Genomic DNA, 14,561 nt, shown 5'->3' with positions numbered 1-14,561 from the left:
AATAGATGCAGAAATTGCTTTTAGTTAGAGACACTGTAATTTACTCTTTCGCTACGAGGGAAAAAATTTGTTACCACAGAAAAAGAAACACGTGAAAGGCCAAACAGTATCTGGAGCTGTGTAAGCACCGGGAACTGTAGATAGAGCGATTTTTTTCTTTCAGTTTCACACAGAATCCTAGTCAATTACTTGATGCGCTCGCCTGTCTGGGCTGCGACCTTCCAGAAGGGCCCCCCCCTCCAGTCCCCCCCCACGACTTGTCAACACATTAGTCATATACAACTCGGCTGATGCCAAACGGACGCGGTTCAGCCCACTACCGAGAGGCAGGATATTCCGCTGCCTTCCTCTCTTGGGCTTGGGTTTTTTCACTGTGGCGACTCGGCGGTGCTTTGAGGCTGCAAAGGGCTGGGGTCAAGGCTCCCCCCCGCCGCGCGGGGAGCCGGGGGCGGCGGGCAGCGGGCTCGCTGTGACCGGAGCCGCCGGAGCGGAGCGGAGCGATGTGCCCGCCCGCCGCCGGCCCGCGGGGAGGTGCGTGAGGAGCCGGCTGCCCGCGGCGGGGGGCTGCCCGCTGCCCGGGGGGGCGCTGCCCGCTGCCGGGGGGGCTGCCCTGCCCGCGCCGGAGGACGCCGTCACCTGTGGCCCTGCCCCCGCCAACCTGCGGGCGCCTCCCGCAGCCGGAGGACGCACCTGGGCGCCGCGCCCCCGCCTCCCGCCCCCGCCGCCGGCCGCCCCTTCCCCCGCCCGAGAGCCGGGCGGCGAGAGTCGGCGGAGCCGCGGGGCTGCAGGCGGGGCTGAGCCGAGCGGAGCCGAGCCGAGCGGAGCCGAGCCGAGCCGAGCCGGGCGCTCGCCGGGCGGACGAGCGGCGCCGCGGGCTCCGAGCAGCCACCAGCCGAGGGAGGCGGCGGCCGGCCCCGCTGCGCGCTGCCCGGCAGCTCCGGCCCGGCCGCGGGCGCGGCGGGCGAGGGCGAGCCCGAGCCCCAGCCCGGCGCGGGCAGCGGGGAGCGGCGGGGGCATGTGGATGTTGGCCGTCGCCTTGCTCCACAGCATCTCGCATGGTGAGCGCTGCCGGCCCCCGCCTCGGGGCTCCTTCCCCTTCCGCGCCTCGGGGCTCCTTCTCCCCCTCCTGCCGGCCGGGAAGGGGAGCGGGTCGCGGTCGTGCCTTTTGTGTTTGAAGCGTCGCGCTGGCTGTCGGCAGCGGTGAGGAGAAGGGCGAAACCGCTCTGTAATCGTTTAAACTAGCTTACCTAGCAAAGTGACAGCCCATAACCTAGCCACGCTACTGTATGTCTGCCTCATTGGGAATAAGACGGTGCTCGGAGAGAGAGGGATAGAGGTGCTTTTTCCTTCTTTCTTGGCTGGAAAAGTACAGAATTTTGCTAAGTGCTGTAGAAATCTGTCCGCGTACACGGGGATAATTTGAAGGGCTTTCATCCGAAGCGTTTTCATTGAGATATTGCTTCCTTTTACGTCTTGTGGTGGTGTGTTTTGGTGGTTTTGTTTGTGGTTTTTTTTTTTTTTTTTTTAAATCGCCCTGTGCTTTCACCTAACAGTTCTCTTTTTATGTATTTAAGAAGTAATATGTTAAAAATGTTTACCTTTCATCATTTCACTGTAAAGGTACCTGCTCTGAATTTTTTTCTCACTCATTTATGTAAAAATATGCACGGATAAGCATTACATCATCTGAAAATTTTGAAGACACTTTCAGTCAAGTATAAACTTAGGAAGGGGAAATTAGAGTAGCAATAGAATAGGGGTAAACCCTTTTTCTCTTTTTTTTTTTTTCTCTTCATTCTGCCAACTATTTGATTGACAAACATTTATTGTAGTTTCTGGATTTTTTTTAATAGTAGATGGGGTAATCAGGAACATTTAGATACGTGTGATTGAAAACCATGGTTTAGATGAAAATATGTTCGAATTGCATAACTTTTATTAAAATGCACATTAGCATTGCAGTCTTAAGGACAGAAAACAAATTATGCTGTAGTCTGGGATTCTAGCTAGTCTATTACATTGCTTCGTTCTTCTCAGATTTGAGAACATAGCCTTGCCTGTAATGCATTACATCCTGACAGTTAAATCGGAAAGATTAAACGCACAGCTCTCAAAATAGGCAAAGCAGGTAGAATAGGAAAATGGTTTTTGTATTGAATGAATGTGAGAGAAGCACAGGGCAAAGTGTAAGATTTTCCTGGAAGATACAAATAATTGAACCTCTGACAGAGCATGAGGAATGAATGCTGTATGAGGGTGCCTTCACGTCGTCTTAAGTATACGCTGGATGAGAAAATACATTGACAGGCATGGCAAGTCCAGTGCAAATAGCCAGATAGATCATAAATCAGGAGGTGAATCATAAGTGTGTATTTAGGTCTATCTTAAAACGTTTTCGTCTTCCGAGTGCCACAGAATGCAAAATGGATGAAAACCCCCAAACTATGAACTTTAAAATTTTGCATTTCTTCTAGCAGTGACACAACTGCAACAAGTTCTAACATTATTTATTTATTTATTTATTTATTTTTGACAGGCAGCGCTGTGCCTTTCTCTCTATCCGCTTCAGCCAGATACCTTGGAGGGAGAGATTTGCTCTTAATAAGACAGGCAGAATCAGCCTGAAATTATATGCTCTTACCAGCACTATTCATTTAAAATTAGATTTGCATTGGAAAGAACCCTGTTTCTGTCCAGAAATCTTGTATCTTTTAGAAAAAGAAGAGGCATATGTTTTAGTCTACCGTACTGATGCTATAAATTTTATGTTCTAAGCTAATTAGTCCCCTTTCCAGGGGTTTTTGAAGAACAGAGTAATTTTTGCTTTATGAGGTTGAAATATTATGAAAATCACTTTCATTTATTCCTTGATCTATGAAGTCAGTAGCAATTTCACTTTCAGTATCCATGTGTTTTTTGGATCGCAGTCAAATGTGAATTTGTATCCCAAAGATTTTTCTAGCTTTAATAGTGTATAACATGTAAATGATAGATGCATCTGCATAGATTCTGTATTGCCACAGAGCAACCTCTGTACATTTGTGAATCTAGATTGCTAAAATAAAATGGGTTTGTGTATGGTAATATTTTAAGATGAAAGCATTGTAGAAATATGTAGTGGATGGTTCAGTGATTCTTTGCAACTTAAAAAGTGTGTTTGTTTTTGACATCATACTTGATGTCAAAATGCATATGTCTTTAGGATCTTTTTAAAGAAAATTTTTGGAACTGGCACCTACCTTCCTGTTAAGACTGAATAATTTGGTTTGTTTATCAGTAACACTTATTTGGACTATCATACAGGAGTCAAGAGTCAGAGAATAATATTTTTAAAAGACTTCAGATTTTAACGCAGTGTTGTATCAGTTATGTATCTCTTTGAAGGAAATGACTGCCTATATAAATAGATATGTCACGTACACATTTACTTTCATTATTCTGTCTATAACTATCCAAATTCCATTGTGTGAGAGGCAGTATTCTTTTATGACTGTATCTGGGGGGTGTGGGGTGGCAGGCTATTGAAGGTTGCTTGGCTTCTGCCACTGCCTTTTCTGAACCCCTTATGGAACCATACTACATTTATTTAAAACACAAGCACGTGTATGAGTGGTTTTCAGTTATGTGTTACATCTCATTCTAATTTTAACTTAAATATTAACAAATCTTACATACTTTAATGTTCCTGTGGTGGTGTTTTTCTGTTGTGATTTTTTTTTTTTCTTCTTTTTGTGGCGAGAAATACCTTAAAAAATAAACCCACACATTATGGGTTTAACCCTATAGTTGTCTTGAGCTAAATTTCTGTTGAAGATAATGGAAAAAATCTGAATAACAATAGCAAGGTTGGCCCCCACATTTCCCTCCAGTCACTCAGCACAAATACATTTTGTCAAATTTGATATGAGCAGTGTCACTGGGTAGGCTTTATGTTTGTGAAATAGCTTCCTTCTGGGGGCAATAAAATACTGACATGCCGTTACATACAATTAGTATATCTGAAGCCTGAAACAAAACCTTCCCAAATACCTGGTTGAAGTTTTTAGATTGTAAAGGCTTCAAACTCATTGCTGTGATTTTCTTGAAAATATAGGTAACTATTAATCATAAATGCATTGCAGCCTTAGTAAGTGTGTGGGACGATACAGACATCAGTGGGAGCTATGCAGCTAAATTCACCACTTTGAAAGCCTGAGTCATGCAGTTACAACCCTGCGCAATACTTCTGAGTTACCTTCAGGGTTACTATATCTGTACTACCGTCCATGTTACTATACCTAAGTATTCCAGATACAAGCATATAAAATGAACGGTGAAAGTCTACTGTGACCAGTTTGTAATTAGTAAGGGGGCATTTCACTAATGACAGGGAGAGAAGGAGGGAGAAGGTAAGGGAGGAGGAGAGGTAGGGGAGAAGGGCCTACTTAAAAATCCTGGCTCTTTATTGTAATTACTGTGATAAAGTTAGTTCAGAATTAGGATGCTGTTTTCAGATATGAGCATCTTTATCATTTAGTCTCTGCTGTAGGTATGCTGAGCCCATTTGCAGGCTTCTCTCTGGCTGCATTTCTTATATGCCTGTTGTCCACAGATGTTCTGTTGAAATCAATGGAGCATCAGGAGGCACCCAGTACAGTACAGATGACACTAAAAATAAATTTCCATTAAAATTATGTGCTGTTTGAATCCTTTCTCTGCCCTGTATCTATCAATACAGGTTTTGGCATCATATTGGAAGACTGAGAAGGATCACACTGAACTAAGAGCAGGTGTTAGGCTGGAGCATGAGTAGTGAAAGCAATGGTGGTACTAATGACACTCTCCAAAGAAAATGGTGACTCAGTGTTGGGGAAGAAACGTTTCAGGAAAAAAGCAAACAGCTCTCTTTGTAGAAGCAGACTGTAATAACGTGAATAGCTTATGTGGAATTGTGTAACCAAATCCGTACCTTAGAAAGTTTAATGCATGTGCAGAAAGCATTTAGCTTAATACATGTTTGTGGATGGCATAGTACAGTTGATGGTGTTTTTAATCTGGTGTTACCTGAGCTATAAATAGCTATTAATTAATTGCCAAATGCCAAACAGAGAAAAATTGTTATAGCTAGGCAGACAGAGTACCTTCGAAGTATCTGTTCCCATTTCAAAAGAAGTGTTCCTCCTCAGCCCAGGGTGTCCTGATCCCCAGGCTTTTGGGCTCGCTGGCCGTGGGGCTGGCAGCCTGCCGTGCTGCCTGTGCGGCGGCGGAGAGCCGGTGCCACAGGACACTAGTGGGCAGCAAACCACACAAGTCTGGCAATGTTTCTGGAAAGCGGTGGGAACAGACGGTGCCCGAAGGAAGCATTTTGTCTGCATTTCTCTATCAATGGTCACTATACTTTAACTGGTGGACGCTGCATCCTCTTTCCATAACACCGAAGAGCAGTCGCGTGTGCCGATGGAGGTGTTTTTGGTAACAGTTTAAAGTGAAGTTGATTTTCACGAACGGTAAAAAGAAGCCCATAACCCTTTTTAAATAGTTTACAGCTCTGCACTGTGGTTTCAGTGGCATCTCTTCAGTGCTGCTGCATCCAGAAAAGTTTGGAAGCTGGGTTTAATTTATTCTTTGTTTTTCTGTAAACTTTTGTCATATACTATACTGGTAAATTGAATTATTTGGGAAAATCTTGTGGGCATGAGTAGCTCATGCAAGGTTCCTCCAGCTCATGAGCTGTTCAAGGTTCTGGTTACAGGAGCAGTGGGGCTCAGGTTCGACCTCGACTTTTTGTGTTTGCCTGGATGACTGTTTTAACAAATATGCTGCTCTCTCAGGTGTGGAGTTTGTTTGGAGTGGGGAAATAATCTCCTTTACCTGTTTAATAAACATTGAAGTGACAAAAAAAAAGCAAAAAGTAATTAAATACCTTTGGGGAGTGGTGTGGTGTCAGGGTAGTGGATTGAGAAACAAAATAGATGGAGGTCTTTCCCTTCCCCTCAAAGTTTACTCTAATTAACAAGATGTGCATAGGATCAAGGCCTGTTTGAACATACCACTCATTTAGCCTTTGATTTTAATTGGAGCACACTGTTTATCAACCTCTTAACCTAGGACTCTTTCAGATTTACAGTGAGAAAGACGCTAATTCCAGCTTATTTTTCTAAGGTACATTTTTTTTTTTTTTTAAAAAAATTTCTTTTGAGTCATTGAAACTCTAGAAGTACTAAAAAAAAAAAATCCATTTAAGCAATACAGGTCTGTAGATCAGAATACTTCATTATTTCAAAGTGAATGTGTAGGTGTATGCACTTAAATTACTTGTTTCACAATATAGCTTGGGATATTTCACAATCCTTTTTAATCAGCACTTCTTTTCCTTTAACCTGTTTTGAAATCAATGAAATTAAGATTTCAAATTATGTTATTCTTCAAAAGAAACGCTGTCTCCTCAGTCTTCACCTCCCTGTCTCATAACATTTCATCAAACAATTGGTATTTTCAAAAATAAAATAACATAAAATGAGAGGTATTTTGTAAGAGCCTCTTGCAGCACAATATTTTAGAGAACTGAAGAGAATCTCTTACAGAACAAGCCACAGATTCCTCAGGTAATTGTTAGCACTGTGGGCTTTTCTTGCCATCACTTTTCTTTTTATGCTGCCACTCACTACAAATTTCTTATTATCTCATAAGTTTGGGGTTTTTTTGTTTGTTTGTTTGTTGTTTTGGTTTTTTTTTTCCCATTAGGGCATCGAATTACACATCAGAAAAAGAGAGAATAGGTTACATTAGTATATATCTTGCATAGTGGAGTGGGCAACAGATGTTATGATACATACTGAGGAAAGAAAGGAAGGTAAATGGATGGACAGACAGGATGACGGAGAATAATAACAAATCTCCCCAGCATCCCTATTTAAGCTATTTTTACTTAGAAGGCAGGGAGTAAGATTTAAGAGTGAGCCAGCAATCCTATTTATAGAAAGTCATTTTTAAATGCAAAGGCTTTGAGAAGGAGAGTCACCTCCATACTAAACACCAGCCTCCCTGGAGCTTCCTAGTAATTGAGGGAGAGAGCAGCCCGGCGACCCGAGCTGAATCACTGATGTGCCTCTGCTGAAGCTTCCAGAAGGACAGAAGCCTGCACAAGTGCAGGAGCGTGAGCCATGGGGCAGCCCGAGAACACATCTGAAAACAGCACCCTACTATTTGTCGATGTGACGAAGACACATATGAGGACCACCTGAGAAATTTTTTGCCTGGTTAACATTCAGAGCCTCTACATGCATGCTATGGTGTGAGTTGAAGAAAAACCATACTGCTCATGTGGCTCTTTAGTATGTCAGGGATACCATCCCTTTTGAGATTTTTAAATATATATATATATTTATACAAAGACACACATATATATGTAAATCAATATAGCTTGTAATTGCTTAAAATCTACTGTGTATGGAAAATCTGGCACTTGCTTTGCTGTCCAAGTATACTGATGCTATTTTCTTCCAATTAATTACATGTAATCCAATGCAGAAGATTTGTGGCTTAAGATTTATGTTTGTAGTAGGCTAAAAATTATTCTTAGTAACCTTCTGTCATCTAAAGTAATTTTTTGAGTAAATTTTGGGGAGACCTCCAATGTTTTAAGAACACCAGAAAAATTATTTTTAAGAGGACCAAGGATCTTCCAATGTAACTGGAATTGTGTTTCACTGTAGCTGCAAATAGTTGCCTATCTACATAACCTACTCACAATGATTCTATAAATAAGATTGTAGGGTTTCTCTATCTATATAAATATCTGTTGGCGTGAAATCCTCCCGTGTGGTTTTGCAGATGAGTGGTTTATGCTAAGCCTGCACACTAAGGGTGTTTGTTCTTCAACATCTTAGAGTGGCAGCCCCCCGTGGCCCTAGTTTATAGGTGTCACAGAATTAAATGACATGATGGAAGTGTTTGTTTTCAGTTCTGTTCTTTAGAAGCATCCCCATGATAATATGTTGTTGTTCAGTAGAGTTTCCTAGAGATTTAGTAGTTAGTATGGAATTCAAATACCAAATGTAAGTCTTTGACATGTGGCTCTTGTTTAAGCTGACAGAGAAGGCTAGCTGGGATACTGAAAGGTGCAGACTTGGAGGAACCCATATGTTGTTATTACAGGGTATACTGGACTGCACAAATTGCATGGTACGATTGTAGTGCACCAAAATGCTAGTTGGTTGCTTTGTCCCAGACTGTGGAAAGGTGATGCATATCATGTAAGCTCTGGCTTTTGCTAAATTCTCTTCTGTGATTGTGTTTTTCTATCAGCAATCATTGTGTGTTGGGTTTTTTGTTTGTCTTTGTTTTACAGTATTACCTTCTGAAGTCTTTGGAGTTTTCTGGGGGAATTATGTTGTTTGTAATTTTAGCCCTGACTCAGGAAAATATTGTCAATGCAGCAAGTCAGTCCCTTAAAAACTAAAAGTTGGGCATGTGACATGCTGTTAGACCGCTTCTGGCTTGAGCTAAGGACAGAGAAAGTCCTTGAAAAAGTCCTTTTTGTTATGAAAAGCCGATTCTGATGTCCCTGGAATGGGATCTTGGTGGAAGAGATGTCATTCAAGCAAACCAGGCTTTAAGTGGCCCTCAGTTTAAACAGAAAAGGCCTCCTGTGGTTCACCATCCATAAAGTCCTGCCTGCACTACACATTTTCCAGCTCTTTTCCTCCCATTAGGTGGCTTTTCTGTGGGGCAGTTTAAAAGCCAGTTCATATTATTTCTAGACAGGTCAACTATAATTTGGGTTGCAACTGTACTTGTAAAGCATAAAGTGAGGCATTTGCAATGTCATGATATAAAGGAACTAATCTAGGAGACTGTCACTGAAGTACAAGTTCTCTAGATATGTATGTAGTCATTTAATGTAGAGGTTTCTTGGCATAGTAATACTTGCATTATTTATACTAGTTCATGATTTTAGCTACATATATTTAGGAAGCTTTCCTTTGTACCTTTCTTCTTAGTTTTGTGGTGTGACTTGAAGGTTTTTATTCCACCATGACAACCTTTTCCATACCCCTGTTGTATAGGGGTTCTAGAAATCAGATTTTTTATCACTGCAAGGGAAAAGAGAAGAAGCACAGAGAGTAAGGTTCATCTTGCTGTGGGACTTGAGTGATGGGCAATGCTTGCCATGTTTTTTGTCATGTCAACACGAAACTTTGTTTTCAGCTTTTTGTAAATGTATATTTAAAAAAATACAAAATGGATGCTAAGGGGAGAGGGAAGGAAGAGGGGTATGAACAGGATTTTTGTGGGGAGGATAAGGGAGGAAGAAGGGTGAGCATGAAACTATACGGGTATCCAGACAGCATTACAAGGTATGATAAGAAGAGGAAGGGCCCTCAAAGAGCATGAAGCCCTGTGGGACAGCAGGAGGGCAGTCTCTGAAGGCTAAGTCTGAGCTGGACAGTTTATGGTGGGAGGCTCTGAAGTTCCAGCTTTAGTTTGCAGTGAGGAAGGCAAGGTTGAGCCTGTTCCCTTGTGAGCAGAAGCCGTGGGTGGGGAACAAAACAGCATGTGGCTTTTGGACTCCCCGGTGCTGGTCCTCATGACTCCATCTTGGCTGTTGGTTTGTGCTAGGGATGAAGCTGGTGCTCTGCAGGTTCCTGCTGTGTCTAACAAGGGGGAGGTCAGACTCCCAGTGTCCCTTGTCCTTCACTTGCCAGTATTCAGATTTTTCTTTCATTTGTGTCTTCTCATGTGATTTCATCTGTGATATAGGCTTAATTTAAGGCCTACAACCCCTCCTTTTTCTACCTTGTTCTTACAGATATTTATATTTATTTTGGTAGCAAAAGTATTTCTCTCATCCCTAAAAGCTTTTCCCCTGAGTCAAGAAATGCATTTGGGAGAGTGAGGGGGCTCAAGGACAGAGAGCAATCCTATGAATGTCAGTGTGGCTGTAGGGTAGGATGTGCGTGTCCCTTGTCTGAGTGAAGAAGGAAGGAGCTGAGCTCCTTTATTGGGCAGGAGAGAGATAATTAATCCTCAGAAAAAGAGGCTGAGCTGTCAGGCTTTCAGAGAAGCACTAGCAGTCGTGATTTGCTGTTCAGCTGTTGGGAACTGGAACTGGCAGGTTTGGTGCAATGGGGTCTGCTCAGCGCATGTGCCTCAACACCCAGTCTTGCTCCTGGAGCCCTCTCTGGATGCGGTCTCCTGAGAGCACTGCTGGGTGGAGGAGGACATTGCCAGTGCACCACATTGCTGCCCTACCGGAGAGCAGCTTTTTGTCTCTACAGCAAATTGTAAAGCTTAGCAAGTTGCTTGCTTAGCAAGTCCTGAGGAAAACTGTGTATATATGGTGGGAACACAGCCTGGAGTAGGGAATGTGGATTTTTTTTTTTTTTTTTTTTCCCCCTGTGGAAGAAAGGAAGGTTTAAGTTTTAGCTTTTCTATCCTGGTCTAGAGTAAAAATCCTGGCCAAGCTCCTTCCTTTCTTCACTGTTTTTTTGTCTTTAGCTAGTGTGTGCATGCTTGAGAAGGAGCAGTGCAACTTCAGAGAGATGTGACTGTCCTGCTAAAGTACTACATGCACTCAAGCTGTGTTTGTTTCACTAGTGACAAAGCTAGAGGGCTTTTTGAATGTGTTAACCAGTGGCACACATGAAGATAGTGCTGAGGAAAAGAAATGCCTGTCTGAAGACACTAGCTGCAGCAGTTCAGGGCATATTTATTATGTTCAGAAGTTAGTCCCTAGTGAATAAAAGCAATTACAGTATTCTTACCACATCTCAAAATGCATTTCTATAGAAGAATGCTGATTTTTAGTAATTACAAAATGAACTAATGAGGTTTTTAAAAACATTTTTCCACAGCTAAATAATAGTAGTCTGACTGCTACTTAATTTCAAGAAGTTTTGAGAACTTTCTAGCTCAGTATGTTGTGTTTCTGTCTAAGCCACATTCAAAGTTAACAGCCTTGTTTGTCCACTATGCAATGCAGTTACTCTTCTTCCTCACATGGTCTCTGCTACTTTTAGTCCCTGGTGTGTATGCACATTGTAATAATTGGAGTAGGGGATTAAGGTTGGCTGAGCACCATAGCTCTGGCATTTCCTAAGGCACATGCATTTGGCCTTGTGCTCAGATAATTTTATCTGAAATAAGTAGCACACATTAAATAGTTAGCAAGTGGAAAATTAAAGCATTATGACATGGCACAGTGCTGGTAATCTTATAAATTCAGAAAGTGGAAGGTATGGGTAGCTGCACTTCTGATATCAGCAGGATGCTGCCATTTGGCTCAGGATTGCTGCCCTCTCGGAGGGCAGGAAGAGAAGAGAGGTTTAGAGATGGGTTTGGGGAGACGGTGGTTGTTGTCTTGTGTTCCAGCCTATCTCTGACTGTGGTGCAGCCTCAAGTAGTGTTACTAGCTCTATGTCACTCCCCTGTCTGACATATTGCAGTTTTTGTGAGGTGATGCAAAATCTCCTGGTTTTGCTTTTAAGTTTTCGCTTGAAAGGAAGATTTATTTGAACGGAACAAGCAAGAATTTAAAGCTAGATATTTTAAACAAGCTAGAAAAACATAACTTTAAAACTTTTTGATGAATTTACCTTTACTTTTTATTTAAGTGGACTTCATGTATGCTGGATTTCTGTTTTAGAGCCAGGAATGCATGCCATATGGTGGTTCTACCTTTATGCCAGGGAGAAACTAATCTATTGTCTTTTATTAGTTCATTTATCAGTCATTTTTCTTATTAAAAGTATGACAATGCTTTAAAGTGATATACAGCTCTGTTGCTGGGATGTTTTCTGGAATCGTCACCTGCAGTGGAGAGTTGAATGCTGTGCTTGTGAGAGACTGCACATAGCAGGGTGCCCAGTACGGAGAAATCCTGGAGTAAACTGGCCCCATGCTGTAACTGGTTACCCTATTTTATTAATGTACAATCATTCTGAGAAGCTGAAAGGATTATTAGTAATAGCTCTGTAAGAGGGATGTAATCAATTTAAATTAGCTCACAGTTGAGCCTGTATGATCTGGTGTCTTTAAAATGTAGGTAAGCAGCTCATCATTTTGTTTCCTTACATAATATTGTAGGAAACTTCTTCTAAGTCCAATCTGATCCATAGGTGCTGCAGTTCATTACATTTAAATGTTTCTAGTGTTCAGAAGAATTATCTATTTGGAAAGCTAAACACTTATTAAGAAGAATTAAATTACATTATGTTGTATAAAAAGTCAAACAAAAGATACCCCCTAAGGTCCATTCCCCTGCAATGCCCTACTTCTCCCCTTCCTCCTTCCCATACAGTCTTCCTGGCTTCCTTCTGTCCATACATCTCTTCCTGCTCACTCTCCAGACACAAGTGTAATTTTATTGTAAACATCAGGGGTGATTTTCTAGTCTCTCTAGATTTCTGCTTTTGAAAAGTAGCATGATTTTACCAGGAAAGCTAGACAACGTTACACAGAAAAGCTCCCTTAATATCTCTTGCTTTCCCATTCTCCCCCGCACCAAGCCAAAAAACCCAGCTGATTTAGACTAATTACTTCAAATGCAGTTTGTAAAAGGACGCTAATACTTTGCTGTATCCCTGAAGGTCATCTAAGCGATCTATAGTTAAACATTCATGTGAGAGACTCGGGGGGAAACAGTAAGGGATGATTATAATGGAAACACTGTGGGCTAAAAATGTGTGCTCATGCTCAAGTCTTCATACAGCAAACCAGGGTAGTGTAGTGTTCCTGTGGTTTTACAGCTCTTTCTTAAATCTGAATAAACTATAGTTTGCAGACCCAGCTTCAACATCTTCTGTGCTTGAGAATTATATGAGATGCAGGACTGGAATTTTTAAACTGCTTCTTCAGCACTGTGATCTTCAATCTCTGTTGTGTTTTATTAAGGAAAAAAAAAAATCTGTGCATGATCTTGCGTCATTAAAACGTGCGGGTGCCCAAGGTGTTTCTTCGTCTGTTCCTCTAGCAGCTTTTCCCCTCAAGTGATTATGCTAATTAGTGTTTGATCAGATGATTAAATTATAATTCGATTAATCCTATGTGCTAAACGCTCTGAATGCATTTCCATCGCCTGAATGCCTTGTGCTTGAGCGTTGCTGTCTGCAGCTTGATATGAGGCTCTTGCCTTTTCCCATACTTAATGGATTTTCTATATTAAAAACACTACAGTTTCTTTTGACGTTGGGAAACAGAGGAAAGAGCTTTTTGTTTTCCTACTCTACTGCTGAAGAGAACCAGAAATATATAGGTTTTCCCTAGATGATCTGAATGTTCCTGAGGATTATAAGAGAAGCGAAAAAAGGTCTAAGCTTTTTTTTTGTTCATATACACATACCTCATGTCCCATTCACAATTTACTAAGACAAAAAACTGCAGTACAGCTAAACTCTCTACCTGTTTCCATCCTGAGTGGTACTTTCCCCAAATAATCCTTCCCTTTTCAAAGCTTAAATATATTTTGTCCAGAAAACTCTCTTCTTTGCAGAAAAAATTGTTCTCTTGGGGGGTGAGGGGGAGTGAAGTGGGCCGGAGAGGGAAGGTTGTTTTTCCTCCTGCTACCTGCTTTTCCTTCCCTTTTCATCCAGGTTTATTTTGCATGCTATCTGTAGCAGATAATCTCCAGCAAGGGTGTAGCATGGAGAACACACTGAATTTATAACCTTGGTGCTGCTAAGAGATTAATGCTTAGCTGCAGCATTGCTTTCTTTGTCTTTGGTGTCCTGCTTTTTTAGGTTATTTTATTTCATGTGACAAGGTTCTACATGTTGGAGAAAAACACCACCAACAAAACCTCTTTGGTACTTTGGCTTTGAATATTAAATATAAATAGGTGTTCCACAGCTAGAAGTGTTAACTGACTTCTCCATTTCTGTGGAGGTAGGATGCTATCTCAGAACACCAGTGGCTTCCTCTGACAGACACTATTCGATGGTAATGAGTGGTCTGAGTTCAGAGAGATGATGCTAAATTTAAATCCTTTGGTTTGTTTCCATTCTATAGTGCAAAAAGCCCCATCATAGAGCAACCTCCCTCCCTTTCCCCCTCTCCCTCTCCTGATTTTATCTCTGGGGAAGTGTGAGACAGATTGAACACAAGGTTGCCAAGACCTGTCTAGGGGGATATTGCTTTGCTGTACCCCAGGTGTGGGAAGGTAGATCAAGGGAATAGGGATGTAAAGGATGTTTTCTCTTGTCTCTCCCTCCCTTTGTTTACTCTTGTCTCTTGTCAGAGATTCATAGAGCTCCTATAACATCTTATTTCACTCCTTTCAGATTGTCTAGGAAACAATTTTACCTGTGACGTGACTGGCATGTTACAATCTATTACCAGCTATAAAACAACATGGGGTAAATGAGTCTCCATAATTAAGGTCATAGAGGCCAAAAGCACCTTCATACTGTAGGTCTTTAAAGTGCAGTTGTGTAGCAGTGATTGAATACCGAGACCCCAATAATAGCTTATAATTTAAGCAAATCTGTGCCTTGTCAATGAATTCAGCCTCATCCTTTGCTAGGGACCGTACCCTGTAAGTCTCGCTTTCACCCTTGGCTCACCGATTTACACTTTTGCCTTGG

At 41.8% G+C, this 14,561-nt stretch overlaps 1 protein-coding gene across 1 annotated transcript in view; it reads left to right on the top strand.

Moving 5' to 3' along the window:
- The first annotated feature begins 957 nt into the window (after positions 1-957).
- Positions 958-14,561, top strand: part of DSCAM (DS cell adhesion molecule) — a 477,293-nt gene continuing 463,689 nt past the window's right edge. Inside the window, exon 1 of the mRNA XM_074904021.1 lies at positions 958-1,058. Within this exon, the coding sequence (XP_074760122.1) occupies positions 1,016-1,058 (43 nt within the window). The 5' untranslated portion in view covers positions 958-1,015. The remainder of the gene's footprint in view (positions 1,059-14,561) is intronic.

This window comes from Athene noctua, chromosome 1, assembly GCF_965140245.1.
Source record: "Athene noctua chromosome 1, bAthNoc1.hap1.1, whole genome shotgun sequence".
In the NCBI taxonomy this organism is placed as follows: Eukaryota; Metazoa; Chordata; class Aves; order Strigiformes; family Strigidae; genus Athene; species Athene noctua.
Note: the sequence above shows the minus strand (reverse complement) of the source record. Positions and strands in the feature narration are given on the sequence as shown.